At 41.1% G+C, this 21,736-nt stretch overlaps 4 protein-coding genes across 4 annotated transcripts; 2 read left to right on the plus strand and 2 right to left on the minus strand.

Annotated features, from left to right (window-relative positions):
* Nucleotides 1–3,599: 3,599 nt before the first annotated feature.
* On the minus strand, nucleotides 3,600–3,875 carry LOC134170426 (keratin-associated protein 19-2-like). The gene has a single exon (XM_062631786.1). It carries the CDS (start codon nucleotides 3,873–3,875, stop codon nucleotides 3,600–3,602), a length of 276 nt encoding a protein of 91 aa, XP_062487770.1.
* Nucleotides 3,876–7,447: 3,572 nt separating this feature from the next.
* Nucleotides 7,448–8,013, plus strand: LOC134170423 (keratin-associated protein 6-2-like). Its single transcript, XM_062631784.1, has one exon. It carries the CDS (start codon nucleotides 7,448–7,450, stop codon nucleotides 7,802–7,804), a length of 357 nt encoding a protein of 118 aa, XP_062487768.1. The 3' UTR covers nucleotides 7,805–8,013.
* Nucleotides 8,014–17,250: 9,237 nt separating this feature from the next.
* On the minus strand, nucleotides 17,251–17,810 carry LOC134170427 (scale keratin-like). The gene has a single exon (XM_062631787.1). It carries the CDS (start codon nucleotides 17,790–17,792, stop codon nucleotides 17,529–17,531), a length of 264 nt encoding a protein of 87 aa, XP_062487771.1. The 5' UTR covers nucleotides 17,793–17,810; the 3' UTR covers nucleotides 17,251–17,528.
* A 3,395-nt stretch (nucleotides 17,811–21,205) lies between these two features.
* Nucleotides 21,206–21,537, plus strand: LOC134170428 (keratin-associated protein 6-3-like). The gene has a single exon (XM_062631788.1). The coding sequence runs from the start codon at nucleotides 21,227–21,229 to the stop codon at nucleotides 21,521–21,523; it is 297 nt and encodes a 98-aa protein (XP_062487772.1). The 5' UTR covers nucleotides 21,206–21,226; the 3' UTR covers nucleotides 21,524–21,537.
* Nucleotides 21,538–21,736: the final 199 nt, after the last annotated feature.

Below are 21,736 nucleotides of genomic sequence, written 5' to 3' on the forward strand. Positions count from 1 at the left end.
TGATTAAACCAGATTCTCACCAGCCACATAAATCCTTCCCTGCAAAAGCAAAATCCCCCAAACCTCAAAAACCAGACAAAGGAATCTTCATTGTTATGTTAATGGCATATTTGGAAATGAATTCAAGGTTATTATTGAGGCCTCTCCAATTGCACTTTCCGTGTAGTAAGTTGAGACTTGCAGTTACCATGAAACAGCAAGTGCCAGGAAAATCAGGAAATTTTGCTGGTGGATTTCTATGGAGCTATTTATAATACACCTTTTATTCAGTTTGATATAGTAGCTGCTCATGTGAAATGCTTTGAGGCTTTCAGAAAACTGAAGATACCAATTATCTTATTAAGAAGCTACTAATGTCTTTTTAAGGTAAAGGCATTTGTTAATGGCTTTTAGGTTCATTATGGCATTATGGGAGAAGGATATTAATCTAAATATGGTGAATTTTGAAATGTTTTTTATTTCTCTCATTGTAAGGCCAATTTTCCTATACCAAGGTGCACTTCCCCTTCTCTTAAAAGGTTTGGCGTAATATTGCACTCTTAAAAGCTTCCAGCCCAGTTTGTGCAATAATCAGGAGCCAAATTTCTCATTTTGGGCTAAGTTTAATTTTTAAAAAGGATTCTCCCTCTTGCAGTGAATCTTTGTGCTGGAGGCCTGTTCTGCAGCATGCCTCATGTGTGGGTTGCTTACAAGGTGCATTTAACTCAATAATTTCCCACATGCATGCAGTAAATACACCCTGTTCCAGACCAGCATTCAGAAGTTGAAACAAAATTACAGGAGTTAGTTTTCTGTTAGCTAAATTAGCCATCCATCATCTCGTATGATAATATCAGGTACAGAGTTCCTCTAATCATTCACCTTTTCCTGAGCCTTAGGGCGTAAAACCCTATGAAACAGGGAAGATGCTCTTCACACATCACTGAATAGGAATATGAGAAAAACTCAGAGTTTCCGAAGATGTTAGGTTGGATCCATAGAAAATGGGCATCAGTGCTGTTGATTGGTGGATGGGAGGGGCAGGGAATGGTGTGGACCCCAATTCTGCAACAAACTGTGACTCTTTGACTCCTTCTGTTGTTTGAATGAATAGGTAATAAAATGATCCTGTTTGGTAGCTAAAGGCCCCTGTGGCAGGGGCACATGGGGTGAGAAGCTGGTTTCCCTCCCTGGTTGGTGGTTGGGCTCCAGTCTTTGCATAAGGCTGACCTGCAGCATGGCAGGAGATCCTGCCTGTGCCCTGGATCCTTGGAGTGAGGGGAGGGCTGAGGTTGCTTAGGCAGGAGGCAGCAGCAAGATGCATTGGGACCCTCTCAGTGCTGTGCAGGGAGATGGAGCCACAACTAGAGCAGTGGCATCTTCAAAACAGAAAGGGAAACGAGGAGGTGGCAGAAGGCTCTGAGGCAGTGTGGCAGAGACTGGTGACAGGTCTGGGTAGGCTGGGCTTGAGAGTCAGTTGCAGCCTGTGGGCAATGTTCCCCAGGCACTGGGTGGTGATTGCACCCGCTGTCGGAAGTGGCAGTGCCTCTGGTAATGAAACAAGTGGGATGTGGTGAAAGGAAGAGACATCATAAATACAGCTATGTTGGCAAACATGGACGGGGATGTTAAGCTGTGGCCAAAGGATCCTGGGCAGACTGAGAATTTCACCAAAATCCATGTTTTATTATCTTCTGTGCAAGTCTGTGTCAGCCCTTCTGCACAGTATGTACCGATAGGAAAACCCTTGTGTGCTGGAGGGCATCCAAGGGAGATAAGCTGCATTTATTGTGCTGGGAGACTCTACCATTTCTTAATGTTTTCCCTGGGGAACCCAGCCCTTTTTGCTGCTGACAGCAGCTAGCAGAAGGATTACAGAAGATGTTTTAATAGCTTTGCCAGTTTCAAAGGGTTGTACTGATTTACTGCCAATGTGCCCTGCTTAGGAGGCTAGGGTGGAGGTTGCTGCCCTCACCTTCTTCCTGGGGCATCCTGATTTGGCTCTGTCTCGCTCAGACTAGGGCTCAAAGAGGTGAGCTCCAAGCAACAAGGCAGCAGACCAAGCCCATCTCTTGGCTGTGGCTGCTTCTTTCCCAGACAAGGAAATGGATCTTTGGGGTTCATCTGTTATAGTCCAGTTCAAGGTCAAAAGGTTTAAGTGAAAACAATGGCATGGATATAAAGAAAGGAACTTTGGACTGGAGGAATAGCATTTACAGCTTGCAGACTATCCTGCCTCCAGTTTTCTGCCTATGAAAGGGATTCTCTGATTTGCTCTCATAGCTTCTTGACCTCCACTTTGCTCTGTCAGCTGAGGAATGCAGAAATGCTTGTGTAGGTGGCCACCATGGGAAGCAAAGGGGTAGTCACACAGTGTCTCTCTTGAAAATCAGCCTAAAGGTAGCCCCCTCACCACCACTTCTGCAACAGAAGTTTTGACTCCTGCTGATATCTTTGATGTGTAATTGGGCTTGCGTGGGATCCATGCAGTTTTGTCTAGGCTATGCTTGTTGAACCACCTTGTTCCATCCCAGATTGTAATCTTTCATATTATAAATCTAAATCAAGACTACTCTAAGGTGACATGGTAGAGGTTGACAGGAACTCCCTGAATAACCTGGCTGTTCAGTTTGCAAAGGAGATGATCCCTCCAGCAGATGGTCATGGCTTTGTTGCCTTTGGTCTTTCCTCTTAGGCGTCTTTAACCTTGAGTGTCCTTGCTATCTTTTCTTAGGAGACCATGAGGCTTCCACTCAATCTCTTGCTTTAGAAAGGTAGTTTTCAAACACAAAGCCCAGCTTGCTCCAGGAGTGTATGTGTTTCGTAATACAGAGTCAGGTGATGCCCTTTTCTGGAGAAGTATTTGTGTAAACCCAGGGTCACAGGTTAGCTAAAATGAGGTTGGTTAGAGTGGCAGTGCTGTTGGTCTTTGTAGTGTGGCATATGAGCACAGACAAAAGGAGAAGACTGGACGTCTGATACTATTAAGAAGAGTAATTTTAATGAAAATGAAAAACACTGAGGAACTGAAAGAGTAAGTTTGCAGTTTTACAGAAGTGTCTTCAGCAAGCAGAGTGTGTCTGATGTTGAATGATGCTTTCTCCTTGTGGAAACAGTGGAGTTTAGACAGTCAAGACATGTTTCTTGCTTTCAGGGTTGCTTATAAATCATGCCAGATGAGGAACAGTGTGAATATGTAACATAGCTTCTCTGCTAGGTGTCATCTTTGGTGAAGTTTACAGCTGAACAAAGTGGACTTGTCCGTGATGGTTGCAGAAACTCCTGTTACTATCGCAATACAAAGTGGCTGTGAATTAACTTAAAAAGCACTTTACTCACGCCTGAAAGTCTTGCTTTACTCCATCAACATGCTGTAAAGATGGCTCAGTGCTTGCTGTAATTTAAGTTGCCCTTTACAGTAATAGTTGAAGAAATGGAAAATATTAGAAAGGGTTATATATAGAGTAGTCTTACGCAGCTTGGCACCCGCATCTCCCATTGGACTCAGCCAGAGGTGTGGGTGCTCAGCATTTCTCAGCATCATAACCTTAGCCATGAATCCGTGTCCTGCATTTCATTTCTTGATTGCTATTTCTGTTGGTTCATCATAGACAGCAGTTTCAATAGAAGCATCTGCTTCCAAAACGAGAAGAGAACGGGTAACCGTACCCAAATCTGTACAGGTCTCCAAAGCCCCCATCAAAACCCCCATAACCGATCAAGCCTCTGTTCCCATACAGGCTCCCAAAGCTTCTGTAGCCATATGGGCTGCTGTAGCGGTAGTAGCCATATGGGCTCCCATACAGGTAACCATTCAGGCCCCCAAAGCCATAGAGGTCTTCATAGCCAAATCGTGAGTAGCACCCATCGTCATAGAGGTCCCTGAAGAAAGTCATTGTTCGTTGATGCAGGTAAACCTGAAACACACACCCAGAAGCAAGGTGACCTTGTGGGCTGCTGACAGCAGGAGGAAGGGCTCAAAGCTTGGGCAGAGCTGATGAAATTCAACTCGCTCCCTCTTGTAGGTCTTTCACCCTCTTAACCATCTGCCTTTTTTTTTCTTCTCATCTGAATCCCAAAGAACACTTGAACAGCTGACTATCCATAGAAAATAGACTTTTTACCAACTGAATATTGAACTTTTCCACCCCAGAAGTTAGGGAAATTTGAATAAATTTAAGAAAAATATGCCAGTTGCTTATTCAGATGAGAACAACAGCTTCTCACAAGCTCCCCTCATCACCAGTAAAGCTGCGTGCCACTGGACATGGGATAAACTTAAACAGTGCAATGGAGGAATTTCCTTCCTGGGTGTCTACTTAAAGTAGTAAATGTTTCATAAAGTTTTTATCTAGGGATTTGAATTCCCAACACCTGATAAAAAGAAGCTGGAACCGGAAATTATTTCTGACTTCAAAAATGTAGCAGTAAACTTCAAGTTTTCAGTGTTCTAAAGCCTACTGCTAAATAAGCACAGGAAGAGCAAAAAAGTTTCAGTGAAGGAATTCTTCGATGTCACAGAGAATTCTGTGTTTGGGATTAGCTCCAAAATGACAAGAAATTGCTTAGGGTATCATACATATATATATGTTACATATATGTCACATATATATGTACACACCAGTATCTTATTTATATATATACGTATGCATGTGCACACACAATTATTTCTACTAACATATAGACATATATACATACAACTCTACATGCATCAGAAAGAGTATTGACCTACCTGGTTCACCAAGGGGAGTAGCTCAAGAGAAGTGAATAGCATTATGGAGTTGTAGGTCCCTATATATACCCTCTTCAACTTAGGTGTTAGTTCTGCAGCATATCTTCTTGCATGCATTATTCTTTCAATTGATGTAATTGGAGTCTGTGATTTTCATATTTTCAGAGTTTGATGTTATGACACATGTGTAATACCTATAGAATTTCTTTCATCTTAAAACAAGAAGAAATTGAGCTCAGCATATTTCTAGTAAAATTGCATGAAATTCTTTGTAGTTGGAGGGATAGAAATAATTTGGGGAGATGTTTAGACCATATCCATTTGCGCAATCTGCTTGTAGGTTCTCCAGTCACTTGGCTTTTACATCTATGGTGCAACATGTGGGGGAGAGAAGGATTAGGCTTTGGTGTGCCAAAGCATTGTAGTAGAGCTTCTATTCAACAGCCTCGTGACCTCTAGTACTACTCAGTGATACTGGTGGGGAACTTTTGCCAACAGCTTTGTTTGGGTTTTGTCCCAGTTTCTACAATAGTGATTTGGAAGATATCTTTCAATTCCCTTGTGAATTTTCCAAAATTTTTATTCCTACTTTAGATTTTTCTAATAGTTTCTGAGTTTCGTGAAACATAAATGCATCACCTTATTAGGACTTTGACATAAGAGACCTTAATGTGTCTTGTGAGTGACCATATTATTAAATCTGGGGTGTCTTTCGGTGACAAACTATTAATATTTAAATACTGCAACACTTTGCAAATTGAGAACATCAATGAGTGTTTATGAAGTGCTTTGGTATTCAAAATTCTGAGGAAGTCTCAACATCCTGCTTGCTCATTATTGCCCTTATTTTATATTTAAATTAATGCCAGAAATTAGGTGAAGGTCATACAAGGATTTATGCAGTTAACTTCAGCGTTCCTCACTGTTGTAGTGGATTTGATACACGTGGTTGATTCTTCGAGAAGAAAATATTCATATGGCTCTTTGGAAAACAGAATTTAGTGCACCTCACAAAATCCTTATCATTTATTATTCCCTAGCCCAAGTTCCTACTTGTATTCTCTACCTTGTTGGGTTGAACTTGCGGTCAAGCCCTCCAGTGAACTACTGCAAACAATGCTGTAGTTGTCTTTTTGTCAAAACCATGTTTTCTGCTTATGCAGCAGCATGACTTTTCTTCACCAGGAACTCTGGAGGAATGCAATTAAGATTTATTTGCAGGTCGTGCTGGTCCAGCTTCCTGAAGTTGCCTATGTAGTTTAATATAAAATACCTACATTTATGTTTTCATTTCCTTTAAACATGCACCCTGGGCCATGGTGCATTAGAGTTTCCAGTGAACAACAGAGATTTTCAAACATGTGGGAAGGTTTTATTTCTTCACTGAAAATTTCTTTCTCTTTGAGAACTTAGAAATGCTTTTAAATGATATACAAATAAACTTCAGTTTTGACAGTGAAGACTATAAAATGGTATCAGGAATGTAGTTGGCCCAGAAAATTTTAAGATGAAAGAAACCTGTAATACATGTGACATATGGGAGGCTGGGAACACACTAATAATCCCAAACAATGGAGAAAATTATATTAATTGAAGATATGACGTGTGCAGACAAATTTGTTTTCCAGCCAATAAGACTACAAACCTTTTGAATACACAGGGCGTCTAAGATAAGCCAGGCGGGCAAAGAGACAGTATAAAAAGGGCTCAGAGCTCTAGGCTCCTCATCAGCTCTCTTGCCTTCCTCCCCCTGGTGAACTCGGTAAGCCTTCTTTCCATTCATATTCTTCATAAGAATTAGAAATTTTGGGTTAATAATTTATGTTAGGATTGTGGTTTCTCTGGAAATTAAGATTTCTCAGTACCTTGTGTCTGTGCTTATGCATTGGTGGGTTCAAGTTTTAAAGATGGGGCTGAATCTTTTCTGGTCCTGTTGGTAACTGGGTATCTGGCTCCATGATGAGGATTGCTGGTTACTAGGTCTGCAGATGCAGAGAATGGTTTCTTCACCATAGCCCTCAGAGAGGTCTTTCACAAATCTTCTGTTCTGTTTTAAGGAAGGTCTTCAGGTCTGTTTGGCAGGACAGCACATGTTCACGTGTGTTAACGCTCCATGGTTTCTTGCATGTGCTGTCAGCATTTCCAGATTCCAATCAAAATTGGTGTAAATTACTGAAATGGGACCTTCTACTTTCAACCCTGCTGCAATCATAGAATCACAGAATCAGCTGGGGTGGAAAAGAACACCAAGACCAACCTTTACCTCAGGATTAAACCAAAAGCTGAAGTGTGTTATCATGGCAAGCATTAGACACTTCGAGCTTTCTTGAAGAGTTTCTTGAAGGATTTGGGAATGTAGAGCTCTATCCAAAGCTGATATCCTGAAAGAAATTTAGGTTTGTTAACTCCTAACAGTATTCTCTAAGTAAAATCCTAAAACAGCAGCAAAGAACTTTTGGACTGTAACAGGTGTATGCTGTAGTCAGTGTTTCACAAATCTCAGTGACAAAAGACACAAACCCCATTGTTCCAAAACAGTGGGAAAATGACAGAATGATAGAAATGGGATGCAATAAGGTGAATAAGGATCTGAGGAATTTGGTGATAATTTTGCTTCTGTCCTTGGTCTCACATGGCCAGTCTTTTGCCTCTGAGACTGTTCCTGCCACTGTAGTAATCCTTATTTTTTCTTTTCTCCCTGTTGCTGTATTTCAGGTTTGCCTCCATCACAGAAAGATGACTTTCTTCCAAAACCAGTGTGAGGATGACTGCTATTCTCCCTGCAATTATGGGAGCCTGTACAGCTACCGCAGCTACGACTGCGGGAGTCCCTGCGGATACCGGGGCTATGGTGGCCTCTACGGCTACCGAGGCCTCTATGGCTTTGGGGACCGGTACGGCTGTGGTGGTCTCTACGGTTACCGGGGCATTTATGGCTCTGGGGACTACTATGGCTCTGGAGGTCTGTATGGTGGCTATAGGGGATACTATGGCTTTGGAGACTGCTATGGCTACCCAGGCTTCTATTCCGGCCGCTACGGCTACCCCTTTGGTTCACGCTATGGCCTGAGGTACGGCTATGGGAGCTGCTAAACCCAGCTGGAACATCCCTGAAGTGAAGATCAACTCAGGCCCAGCAAGCACGGACTGATGGTGAACCTTGGCAGCAGTGGTCACTGGTGTGCAGAGCCCTGGTGACAGCAGCCACCCACCCTTCATGGAGGCTTTGAGTGTTCTGCACTGCTGTTGAAGTGCTTGCAATAATTTATCTTATGCTCTGTGTCTGCTTGCTCTCTTGCCACCCGAACCGTCCTCTTGATCAAAAGCTTGTTTCTGCAGTTCTTTGTGAGCTGCTTTTCGTGTTTGTTGCCGTGATGTACGCAAAACCTTAATGCTGATTGAATGGAATCAGCAGGGTGTAATGTGCCTTCGGGAATGCGGTCTTTCAGTTCTGTATGCCTTTGAAAATCTATCTGCCTTTCACTCACATTAAAAATTATGCTGCATCAATACTGCATCTCTGGTTTTATTTTTCACCTGCATGCCTCAAATATCTTGAAATCAATAGCATCAAACAGATTGTGTGACAAAGTTAACTTTGTATACTCAGGGATTTGCTTGTAGAGACTTGCCCTCCTCAAGCCTGGAAACATGGACTTCTGTAGCTGCAAGAACCTTCAGCTGTACCTCTGGTTATACATGTTTCTACAACTCCAGGCTTTGGCTTGGTGTATTCCAAATAAGTGGTTCATTTAAACTACTTCATTGTTGCTGCTGGGATAATGTCATGTGGTTCGGACATGATCCATCACTGGATGCGATCTGCAAATGTGTGGACTCATCAGGTTTTACAGTTTGAAATAAGTTTGTATTTTGTATATTATCATAGAATCATTAAAGAGCCCGGGTTGGAAGGCACTTGGAAAGATCAGGGTTGAAAGATTAGGGACTCCCTCATGGAAAAGGGGGAGGAATTTTCCCTTTGCAGCGTATAGAGTTTGATAGGATTAATGGAAATCCTTTGGCCAGTACCTCTGATGCATATTTTTTGTCTGTCAGTTCAGGGAAGTACACTCGGAGCCCACAGTTTGGAAGCAAGCAAAGTTACCACTGATTTTTACTGACTTTTTTCCTTTTTCCCACTGAATATTGTAGGCGGATGCTATAGAACCTCTGGGCTCAGAACTGAGAGTCTGTGGCTGCATTAGGAGGAAGATGACGTGATGGCACTTTCTCATTGCTTCCGTGGCTGGAGGCAGCTACCAAAACACCCTGGAGACATTGAATACTGTTTCACTTGATTTTATTTTTTTAAGAACTAGTTGCCTCTTTTTTTTCCACTTTTCTTTCTGTCTTTTAGCTTTTAGTCTCCAGATTCAGTGAATTCTCATAACTGTAGAACTGGATTTTGTTGTACCCAGTGTCTGTGTGAAATATGATAGGAAATTGTGGCTCTGGAGCAAGAACACTTAAATTGCCGGGAATAGGACAACATTCTGCTCACTTGAACATCTTTGTATGCTCCCTATAAAGGCTTGTGAGTAATTCTCCATTTTAAAACACTATTATAAAGACTATTGCAGTCCTATTTTGCTGAAGTATGTTAACCTTAAATCTGTTAATATTTTCAATTAAGTAAAGGGAGAAATTGTGGCATTTCTTTAATTTCTGAGGGGTAAAAGGGAAGCAAAGGGTATATTTACTGGGACCAACTGCTCTGGAGGTGGAAGGACATGAAATGCTTTGCCAGCATTAGGAATACAAAGTCCCTTCAGGATGCTACCACACTCAGTATATCCATGTAAACTAGAGACAGGAAAGAAGACAGCTGGAATTTCAATTTTTTTTATGCAGAAAGTTTAATGCAATAAGAAAGGAGTTGGCACAGATACAGAAAGATTATAGTTTTGGGATACTGGAAAGAGCTATGGAAGATGAGTCATTGCACTATGCTACCCAGAACATTCTTTTTGTTGAAGCTGTGTTGTTCATCCCTTAGGTACTTGTAAATCCAGATCAAAGAAGAGACAGCTGTAATACGTCTCCATTACACAGTCCTGCAGCACCTTACTGGAAGTAGTTATTGAAAATGCAGATGACACAAAAGCTAATTTTGCAAAGTCCTTTAACACCACTGCAGCAACTGTAAGAAGCTTCAAATGAGCTGCAGATTGTCGTTGCTGAAGAGTTTAAATAGGGTATCTGTCAAAAAGGGTTTAAATGCAGAATATCAAGAGAGATCTCCTAGTTGTGAAAGACAGGAAGAAGCAGACAAAAAGAACAAAAATACGAATGCCAAAAAGTGTTAGAGAGCAGCGAAGCTCCTCGTTCTCAGTAACTTCAGTTGCTGCCACAGGGGCTCAGTGCTTCCGTAAGCATTGCCTCTGACATTAGCCATTCTTCGTTGCTTGCTGGGTTGGGGTTGATTCTTGTTTCAGAGGTATTGCCACTGGGTTTAACAGCAGGGGTAGCAGCACCTGTAGCTGTAGTTGCAGCAGGAAGGGTAATAGTATCTGGTGGTACATGAGCCGTAGCTGCAGGAGTTTCCACAGCTGTATCTGCGCCGGTAGCTGCACAGGGTCCGGTAGCTGCAGGGGTTGCAGCAGCTGTAGGTCCGGGAGCAGCGCACGGTCCTGTAGCAGGGGGAGTAGCAGATGCTGTAGCACGGGTACACGTAGCAGCAAGACATCTTGGTGTGGTGGAGGGGAGCAGGCAACCTGAAAGAGATAGGGAGGTAAGGGGTAGGATCAGCTTGCAGGGAGCTGCAGAAGTAGTGGCTTGGTGGCAAGAGTACCCAACCCCCTTTCTATGCTCCCTCCTTGTTAGATCTGACTGTGAGACACAGTTTCTTTAGTTTCTCCTCTTAAAAGTAAATATAATACCCTTTTTTTGGACTTTGGATGCAGGAAATTCAGCTTGCAGATGTACATCCAAATCTATGTGCTTTGGTGTTCAGGCTCCCAGCACAGGCTGCTGAGGTCAATCATGACAAGTTCATTAAAGACAGCCTCCTTGTCTGGTTTTAATCTTGTTATGTAAAATATTCATTTTCCTGTGCAACCTTGGCTTTGTTAGTGCCAGCTCCAGCAAGGATACTGAAAATACTCTGCTGGGCAGTAAAGATTTAATGTTTAAGTCCTCTATTGCCACAGGTTACAGCTGCTCCAGTGACTTCAGAGAGACTAAAGCAATTCTTGTGACTTACTCATATTCATTATTGCAACATCTTTTCATCCAAAAGCCATTTCCGCTTTGCATAATACACAATTCTGCCCATGAACCAAATTTCAGTTTAAAAAGCTAAAGCAATAGAGCTGCTGCTTTCTCTTATGTGAAGACACAACTTCTTACCAGGTTTCACATCTTACCAATGATATCTGAAAATTCATTCGTCAATGTCCCCAGTTTTTTTTTACTGTACAGCTTAAAACCATACAGGATAAAATACTTCCACCACTGTTACATATGAGAGAATGTTAGTAAAGGAGTCATTCCCAAGTTAAAGGAATCTCTGTGAGAATAGGATCTGAACTTACCAAGTTCACTGAGGAGAGTAAACCAGGAGGAGCGCTGGGAAGAGCGTGGGGATGTGAGCACTTTTATATAGTTTCTCGGACCTGTGGAAGTCAGTGCAATTCCTTGTGTGCTTCCACTACCTGTTAGTCACAAAACACATTTCGGAAGTACATCACCAGTGCAATTACTATAATTGTTTTCCTCCACATTTAGGTCAATTTTCAAATTCCTCTGGTAGCACATTGTGATTACGCCTTGGGAAGTTCTTTCATCTTAAAACTTTCCAGGAGAAATGGATTTCTAGGAATTCACCCAAAGGACAATTGGGCATGAAGCTGGAATACATGGAACTGGAATACATGGAACACTTCCAGCCACACTGCCTGTCTGGCTGGGGAGTCAGTAGACTGTTTCTTTGTTATGCCCCTACGAAAGATGTGGATACTGCACATTGTGAGGTTGTGTAAAATACCTGGCCAGGAAAGAGGCATTACACTATGTGCTTAGGGCTTTTCCCAACCATTTTGATTCATTTCCGTCACAATTAATAACAGGCGTTCCATTGATTCCTTTAGGTTCTGCTATTGTCTATAATTTGTCATGCACACTATGAGAAGTCTAGGCCAAGGCACAGGATCAATTACGTGAACATCTGAGCAATGTGCCTGAGACTTGCTGTCCGGTTTATTTTGTCTTTTGTCTTTCTCTTTTCTGGATGAAATCATTGGAAGATATTTTTTGAGTCAGTATCTTGTAATATCACGCACACATGATGTTTGTTATATATTATTTTATATATATTATGCATTTATGTATATAAATAACATATATTTATTATAGACCTCAGAGTAGACTTCCAATATCTGAAGGAGACTTACAAGGGTACTGGAGGTGGACTCTTCATCAGGGGCTGTAGCAATAGGATAAGGGTTAATGGATTAAAGCTTAAATAGGGGGAATTCGGGTTAGATATAAGGAATAAGTTCTTCCCTGTGAGGGTGCTGAGACGCTGACACAGGGTGCCCAGAGAAGGTGTGGCTGCCCCATCCCTGGCAGTGCTCAAGGCCAGGTTCGATGGGGCAACCTGATCTAGTCGGAGGTGTCCCTGCCCATGGCAGGGAGTTGGGAATGAATGAACTTTAAGGTCCTTTCCAACTCAAACCATTCTATGATTCTATGATTTATATGGTATATATATATATGAGATGCATAAATGCATATATTATACTGGGGCAGTATCACTGCAGGTTCTGGTGGTGCAGAAAAATCTGGGTTTTCTTTTGGTCTACCACAGGGGCTGCAGTAAAGAAAAGGAGAACAGCCTTTTAAGACTTTTAGGAAAGCTGTGGAAGGTTTCCAGTAGGGTGGAGACCATGGGTTCCTGACTGATGGGAACCATTTGCTGGGGAGGGTGGATGGACACCCTCTAGCAGTGAAGGGTCCTATGAATTCTCATGCTTTGCATTGGGCTTTAGTATAATAAAAAGGTTTATGAAGTGCTATAAGTGGCCCACTACAGAATGGATTTTTCTAAGCCAGGAATGGAGAAATCACTCTTGATTTTTTGTGGTGGTGTTATCCAGTCAATTACTGTGCGGGTGTTGAGGCCCTGGCACAGGATGCCCAGGGAAGCTGTGGCTGCTCCATCCCTGGCAGTGCTCAAGGCCAGGTTGGACAGGGCTTGAAGCAATTTTGTCTAGTCTGAGGTGTCCCTGCCTGTGGCAGGGGGGTGGAACTGGATGAGCTCTAAGGCCCCTTTGATGCAAAGCAGTCTGTGATGTGATGAGATATGGCTGTATCTCTGCCAACACCGAGTGAGGACGATGTCTGTAGTGCCTTAGTTTTAATAAAAAGAAACAGTGCTTAACCTAGGGGTTCCCTTGCTGTTTATTGTCCAACATCAAGGCACTTTTCAGCAACAATCCATTAATATTTAAATAATACAAACATTTCTAAAGTAAGTTTTAATGACTGTTTTGGAAAAACATTGATACCATAAATTCTGATGAGGCTCAGCACTTCTTGAATGCCTGTTATTATCCTCATTAAATATGCAAATGGGGAATGGCTCACTGCAGTGAAGGTCATGCAAGGAGGTATTTGTTGAGTTAAAATAAAAGGCTCTTGACTTTACATTTTGTGCTCTGCTTCCTTTGGGAAGCTGGTGTTTGATGAGGTTGAAAGCCAGCATCAATAAGATTTGTTGTAAAAGAATATGTGTAATTTTAACTTCTCAATATTCTGATAACATCAGTGTCACAGAATTTAATTTACATTTGCTTTGGTGATATCCTGAAAGAGTTTTATTATGGTATGAGCAGATGCAATGACAAAGTATAGACTCTGTGATTAATTCTTCCTCCTTCCTATTAATATATGTTTGAAATTGTTACCCAAATGAATGCTGAACTTCTATAAAGTCCCTGTGTTTTGATAGTGAACCAAGCTGAAAGGAAATACTAAAAGTATAAAACAAAAATTATTTTAGAGGAAGAGGAGGAAATACCTATTTTTTTTCTCAGATACAAACCTCAGTTTGAGAGGTACAAGTAAGAGGCAAAGTGGCATAAAATGCTTTTACATCCTCTATTAATCTAGGATTGGGATTTTTCATTCTGTGAGGAAGAAGGGGTGCACTAGGGTTTATTTTTAAATGTATATTAGATAGATGTAAATGTATGGAACTTTTCCTTCTAGGAAATGCTGACATAATTCAGGTTACATACATTTTTAATATGTTAAAAAGACCCCAAACAGATGAATTTTGATTCTCAGCCATCTCTAGCCTGAGGATCTGTCATTCTCTTGCCTATTTTGGTATCTTGATTTTATAATTAGGAGTGAGAATTACCCAAAAAGTTTTTAAGATGAAGGAGGCTCATAACTTTGCATCGTCAAGATGAGAAATAATGATCCCTGACGTTGAAGAAACCAATTATATTAACTCAAGTTGTGACGTGAACAGAAAAATTTAGTGTTGCTATTTGCACAGGTCAGAAGATCATAATTTTGGAGTGACCAAGAAACCTGTTGCGTTGTGGCTGAGGTCAGGTCCCTCACAAACACCTGAGGAGCACTGGAATGGCTATTAATTGTCCTGGAATACATAAACACATATATGAGGTTTTCCAAAGTTATCCAAGTGCTCAAAATTCATGGAATATTTTGATGTCCCTAATATTGAAAATCAGAAATTGAGCTTAGGAAGTGTCAGTTCAATAGTGCCTGAACTTCTGTACCTACAAATCTAAGTAATATAGAGAAGTACCCTAAACAGACTTCAAGACATGCAGCAGTGTTCAATCAGTAACTGGAAATACAACTCATAAAAAATCTTGGTAATTATAGAAAGATGGAGTCAAATTCACAGAGGGAAACATATTAAGACATTCAGTGAAGAGCCGTGATTCACAAGAACATTACAGGTTTAAGTGTCTTAATTGCTACAAGTTTTCAATTGCTTTTTGCTTTTTTCATTTGTCAAATGATTTCTCCTATGTTACGCCTTTGTTTGATGTATTTTTCCATCTGGACTGCGGTAGATTTTACACCAGAATTACCATAAATATTTTAAAAATGGTATTAAAAAGAACTTCTGAAAAACTTAATGAACAATGTTAGCATTTTCTTTCAAGATCTATGTTTCTATTTTTCTTTAACTCTTATTGTATCAAATGCATAGTTATTTCATCTCCTATCATGTCAGTAATAAGCTTATCTAGAAATAATATATGTAATTATATAGCAATGATGCGTAATTCTAAATACATGCAAATAGGCTATACATGTGTGTTTTGAAAACCTCCATAATTTCCTGAGTTGTAATCCACTTTTCCCCATTTCTTCTGACAACATGTTGTGACTTACAATATTTATTTAAATAAATCTAGCAATTTAATTTTTTTTTAAAATAATGAATGGCATTTCACAGAAATTTGCAGTTTTTTTTGCATTATGAACAAAACTTAAACCTGAATATTTTGAGTAAGTTAAAAAGGAATTGAAAAACAATTACCAATTGCTTTGTTATTCTGAAATAGAAAAGTCTATGATATAATGCATCGACTGGTAACTTTTCTTTAACTTTTAAAACAAATCTATGCATAAGCCACAGTTACTTTTAAAAAATAATAAAAAAAAAAACCAACAAAAACCTTCAGATGCTGAATTTGCACTTCATGACCAGTTGAGGGAAACCTTGATTTGCATTTTTAGATTGTTAGATGAAAATGTTTCCAGTAAAAGGAAATTAATGTAACAGTTGAGCACAGTGAATATAGGTAATTGGTCCAAAATAAGTTTCCAGAAGTACCAGTTACTGTAGAACAGAATGGTGAATTTTCAAAGCACGGTTTGATGCGTGCTTCTGGCAGCTCCCCCAGGACTTGTGGGTTTGTTTTCTTCAGGTTTCTCTTACACAGACTCCTCTCCAACCTCTTGAATAACCTGTTGAATAAGTGTTTAGGTTCTGCTTCATTTCTATGCTCTGCTTTTACGTGGATGCAAATTCACATGAGCCTCACTTCTGCTGGGAGTTGGTGGCAACCGGCACTTACGGGATGAGGAAGGAAACCCTACAGCAATCCCTTTCTTTGCAGTCTACCCACCAGAGAAAGTCAGCATCATAGTCCGTAATTGTGCCTCTTACATGCAGATCAGTGTTAGCTGGAGAACTGAAGCTCCTGCAGACCAGGAGAAGGAGCATTTCCTGTTGGAAATCACTTGCAAAACTCAGTATTCTTGTGGCTCCAGATGGCTCCTGCCTGGGAACAGTCCTGGTAGATTCACCCCTTTGTCATCAAGCTGGTAGCCACTTTTGCTTTAAGCAACTCTTCCTCCTACCTATCACATGTCCTCTTGGTAATTACGGGGAAGAAGAGGCTTCCCCTCCAAGCCTCTCCTTATCTGGAATCTGCATGCTTCTGCGCTTCCTTTGTAGAACAGTTTTTGCTGATGGTGAAGGCTGGCAGATGATTACAGAATGCATGCCAGAAAGCCAGCCCAGCCAGGGCAGTGACAGGAAGGACTAAGCTCACAGCTCATTCACAAGACATCATACAGTCATATAATCCTAGAATGGTTTGCATTAGAAGGGACCTTAAACCTCCATGTCCTTCTTATTAGGTTGTGAATGCTCCATCCCTGACGGTGTTCAAGACCAGGTTGGACAAAGCCTTGGGTGAGATGGTTTAGTGTGAGGTGTCCCTGCCCATGGCAGGAGGGCTGGAACTAGATGATCTTAAGGTCCTTTCCGACCCAAACTATTCTATGATTCTACGCTGATGCCCCAGAGCTGGACATAGAACTGCAGGTGTATGTATGTGTCTGTGTCACCAGAGTGGAGTAGAGGAGAGGAATCCACTTCCTCAACCTGCTGGGGATGCAGCCTGACTGTGCAAAGTAACCTCTGGTGGAGAAATAGCAATATTGAAATCTTGAAACACATTGGGAGGAGATGAATGTGAGCTCATGTGTGTTCTCATATTGGTTACCTACTTCAGAGCTGCAGAAAGCTGACATAGTCCAGCAATTTGGGTCTCAGTGAATTTTGGATCCTCAAATGTAACATAACTTGGGCTGGAATGTAGTCAGTAAACACTGATTTAGTTTTCTTAAATCTTTTTATTTCTAAGCTAGTATTTTGGAAATGAACAGTGTTTTGGTGTGTTTGGTGGAAGAGGGGCAGAATTAGGACATGGCAGACGTGAGATTTTAGGACTGTCCTGTAGGAAACAGAAATGAAAGTGCTCAGTACATCCTCTGTCACCTCAGATTCTAGGGGATGCTTAAAACTGCAGATGTGAGAAGCTTGTGCCTCCTTTTTTGCCATGTTTCAGGTAAATAATTAGTAAAGTCAAATATAAAAGAAAAATATATAACAAAAAGCAGTATTGTGATGCAAGATCTTTTAATGAGAGTAAGAAGCAGTTACAGCTTGTAGTAGTAGAGAAGAGAAGCATTCAGGGATTCACACATCCTTTAAACAGAGTCACAAGATTGCACAGTAGATGCTTTTGGAGCAGAGCTGTCAGCACATTATATGGCAAGACGAGATGTCTTCTCCTCTCTGCATCTTCTGTTGTAAAGCTACACATCAAACTACACAGTACATCCAAAGGTTATGAAGGAAGAGTTCACCCTAATAGCAAGTTACTCAAAGTAGCTGCAGACATTGAAGAGAGGTGCTAAGCACTGAGGACCATTCCTGACTGCAGTCGCTGTCACAGAAGCTTAGCAAAGGTAAAATTCATACGTTACTATTTTGCCTTTCATTTCCTATCTGGTTGTTCTACGGCTGGGTTTAGCAGGGGTAGCAGCTCCCATAGTTGTATCTACGGATGTAGCGAGAAGAGTAGGGGTAGCAGTAGCGAGAGCTGTAGGAGGGGTAGCAGTCACGGTAACCGCACAGACTCCCATAGCTCTGGTAGCCACAGGGGCTCCCACAGTCGTAGGTCCGGTAGCTGCAGGGGCTTCCACAGCCATAGGTCCTGTAGGTGTACACAGTCCCGTAGTTGCAGGGTGAGTAGCAGGAATCGTCACACTGGGTCTGGTAGCAGAAAGTCATCTTGGTGTGACGGATGGGGAGGCAAGTCTGAAACACAGCAGAAGAGAAGAAGATAAGGTCTGACCCAGAGATCAAGAGGATGCTAGCTGCTTCTAGAAAAACCTATGTAAGTATAAGAAAGAGGGAGGAAAGAAGTGCAAACATGGGAACCAGTCCAACACCTCCATTCAAAGCTATACCCTGACTCCTTGCCCAGCTCACTCCTTTCTGGTTTTCCCCCTTGTTTGCGCCATAAAAATATTTTATGCTGCTTGTTACCATTGCTTAGATTTGGCAGTCTGTTTTCAAGTGGCATATGAGATAGGATCTTGTTAGGATTAGATTGTATCAGTGTCTGATGCTTCTCTAAAAACCATCAGTGAACAGACACTAGATCAGGAATGAATTCTGTCAGTTCTTGCCATTGAGACAAGACACCACAGAAGAACTCTTCTTGTGCAAAGCTCTGCTGAAAAAAGCAGCTTGTTTGTTTGAACCCGTGTCCATGCTTTAATTGCCAGTTGAATATACTTACGTTTTGTTCAAAATAATGAAAAAATATGTAATATGTCTTCTGCTTCATAATAAAGAAGCCTCAAAGGCTTCACTATATCATAAATAAAGACAATTTCTCACAGTGCATCGCTAGATGACACAATCTTCTAAGCTTATGTAGGCATATATCCCATTTTAAACAAAATGAATTGTGCTTGCTGTGAAATCACAGCCTTTTCTGGAAAAAGCCTTTGCTTTTAAAGTATAACTGCTGTCTGTATAACCATATAGTAAAAACACAGCATCTACACAGAAATAAAGACATTGTAGTAAGCCCGACTTACCAAGTTCAGTGAGAACGTAAATCCGAAGATGCGAGTAGAGAGTGTTGAATTTCTCTCCCTTTTATATATTTATCTGACCAAGCCTACTGTGCTTTAAACTCCTATTCATCACAAAACAAATTTACTTATGCACGTCATTCCTTCAGTTGATGTAATTGTTTTCTTGGTTTGTGATCATTAGTCAGTTCTTGGCTTCCAAAAGTATGACATTGCATTGCAGTTTTCTTTCATGTTCGGACTTCCTGGGTGAATTATATTTGTAGAATTAGTGTGGTGAAATCTGAGTTATAACAGGAAAGGGAAGGAAGGATATTGAGAGCAGAATTGATTGATGTTCATAATCCCAATTTTAGAGGAATGGATGAATTTCAGTGTATGATGCCTGCAATGACTCTGGATTGGTTTGAGGAAAGAGGAATTTCAGAGTTATTTTTTTCCTCAGAAATAATAATCCCTAGAAAGCATTTCTTGTTTGGTTGTTCTTTTTTTTTTAATTTCAAAATTGCATTTTTAGGTCAGAATATTAGCAGTATTTGTATTTATAATATCATTTGTGTTATATCCAACCCAATAACAGAAGTACAAGAAAGGTGGTTGGATTAGAGGACGCATCTGGTCTGTACCTTGCTGCAATCAAATATGCATGGATATGTTAACTGTTTATTGTGACCTTCACAGGAAATTCATGTAGATTTGCCTGCTAGAAATGCTCTATCAATTACTTTTACCAGACTTCAACAGCCAGCTCCTTTGTCTGCATAGAAGGAAACTGGGGTCCTTTTTGGTGTAAGAATGGTGGAAATAGATCTGAGTAAATTAGAGTCACTGACAAGACTTTAGGAGAACCCTGAAGCAGGTAGCAATAAATAATCAATCTAAAGGATATTTGAAATTTTAAATTGCATAATATATAAAATAAACTGACAAATTCAGGCTCCTGGAGAGTCAACGCAATCTAGGCAAATTTTATGGATCCAAAAATATCTCCTTAGAGATTGTTTATGCTTAGATCAGAAATGATTCACTCAGGGATTCATTACAAAAGAACAAGATAAGCCAAACAGGAACATATATGTGTAATAACAGAAGTTTTCCTAAGGAGTCCCCCAACTGCTAAATATAGTTTAACATGACATTTTCTTGATGTTGTTGAGGTGTTTAACTTAATGCTGCTAATGACGGTGAATAATGCTGAGCCCTGTGGATGTGACCTGGTAAAGCAGCAACATCCCGGTCTTCCCTGGTGACCTTCACCTCAAAACACTGCTGTTTACTTGCATCTTAAGGGAAGGATAATAACAGACATGTCAGACGTTCAGGGCCTTTCTCAAAATTTTGAATATCAAAGCCTTCATTAATACTTATTAAAGATTCACATGTACAAAGAGATTTATTATTTAAATATTAATACTACGTTAGGGGAAAACGCCCCAGCATTATGTAACACAGTTTCTAAAAACGTGTATCACGTTATTCTGTTTCTAGGCTTTATTAAGGATGTAATTCATAGCTGGAGAATTGAGTCTTGGAAAGGTGTTTTCTCGGAAAATACGTCATGTACATGCCTTTTTAATGCTTCTACACCAATTTTCTAGCTGAATCAGTGAGCACAGCAATATCATATTCCATGACAGCATCAATGCAAAGGTCTTACCCACTTTGCTAGTCACAGGAAATGTTGGAAGGGATTGGTAGGAACGTGCTGTTTCATGCATCATTAAAGTTATGAAATACATGAAAATGAGAGGCTCCCCCTTCCACAAGCATTTCAGGAAAAATACCTGTACCAAAAAGCACATGGACCAACATGCACAGTGAGGCCAGCCTGCCGAAAATGATGTTTGGCAATTTATACATCTTTGCATATGTTGCTGGACTGAAGAAGTGAATTCAGCATGATGATACCAAGGCTTAATTGCCCTCGTAGTTTTGAGATGAAAGGAACCTGGAGGGTGTAACCTGTATGTCACAGTGCTGGACCAATAATCAGAAACCCTGGGGAGAACCGGTATATCAATGAGGAGTCATGGCGGAAGCAAAATGTGTTTGGTAATTGGACCCTTTCATGCATGAGGCGGGACTAGGAGCTCTATAAAAACCCCAAACCACCGAGGATAATGCATTCACTTCTCCTGCCTTATTCTCACTGCAGAGTGGGTAAGTTGGCATAGATTTAGGAATCCTAGCGAGTAACGATACAATTTTCCCTCTCTTCCCCCCCTTCCAGTTACTAATCTATGAGTGTTGTAGATGAATTCACTGGGAATTAGGGTCGTGATTTGATGAGAATTATTTATATGTAAGATATTCTTTCCTGCCTGGATTTTCTTTGGTATTTCAGAGTTTGAAACTGTGACAGTTCTGCACATATCCCTCTTTTCCCTTTAAGTCTTCATCTCACTACAGCTATGAGGGATTTTCCAGCTTATTTCCTGACAGCTTCTTTTTGACACAGGCATCGCGGTTCACAATCACATCTCCCATCGTTTTTGCTGGCTCTTTCTTCCCTGCATGCTTGCGCCATTTATTTGGGTTTTGCTTGCTGTTGGAAACATTGTCTTACAGGCTTTTCCTTCCCTGTGGTGTTTTAGGCTTGCCTCCCTCCATCCCATCAAGATGACTTTCTGCTACCAGACCCAGTGTGAGGATTCCTGCTACTCACCCTGCAACTATGGGACCGTGTACACCTACAGGACCTACGACTGCGGAAGCCCCTGCAGCTACCGGACCTACGACTGTGGAAGCCCCTGCAGCTACCGGACCTACGACTGTGGGAGCCCCTGTGGCTACCGGAGCTATGGGAGTCTGTGCGGTTACCGTGACTGCTACCCTTCCTATAGCTCTCGCTACTGCTACCCCTACTCTTCTCGCTACATCCGTAGATACAGCTATGGGAGCTGCTACCCCTGCTAAATCAAGAAGGATATAATGGATTCACAGCTGCTCTTAAAGGGGAGGGTTTGCAGAAGCTCTGTGTCCAGGACTATAACTGAAAGCTGTAGTATTTTGGAGAGATCAGTGTTTCTGTAAAACTTCTTCAGTGTGCTTCTAAAATGTCTTCCTTCTTTCCTACAGACTTCTTAACCCTCCATGAGTTTGGTGGTGTAAAGGAAGCCGGGCTTAACA

Source organism: Pezoporus occidentalis, unplaced genomic scaffold (assembly GCF_034315485.1).
Source record: "Pezoporus occidentalis ecotype Australia unplaced genomic scaffold, CSIRO_AGI_Poc_V1 ctg373, whole genome shotgun sequence".
In the NCBI taxonomy this organism is placed as follows: domain Eukaryota; kingdom Metazoa; phylum Chordata; class Aves; order Psittaciformes; family Psittacidae; genus Pezoporus; species Pezoporus occidentalis.

Coding starts and splice junctions, on each gene's coding strand:
- LOC134170426 (XM_062631786.1), bottom strand. CDS start 3,875: ATGACTTTCTTCAGGGACCTCTATGACGATGGGTGCTACTCACGATTT.
- LOC134170423 (XM_062631784.1), top strand. CDS start 7,448: ATGACTTTCTTCCAAAACCAGTGTGAGGATGACTGCTATTCTCCCTGC.
- LOC134170428 (XM_062631788.1), top strand. CDS start 21,227: ATGACTTTCTGCTACCAGACCCAGTGTGAGGATTCCTGCTACTCACCC.
- LOC134170427 (XM_062631787.1), bottom strand. CDS start 17,792: ATGACTTTCTGCTACCAGACCCAGTGTGACGATTCCTGCTACTCACCC.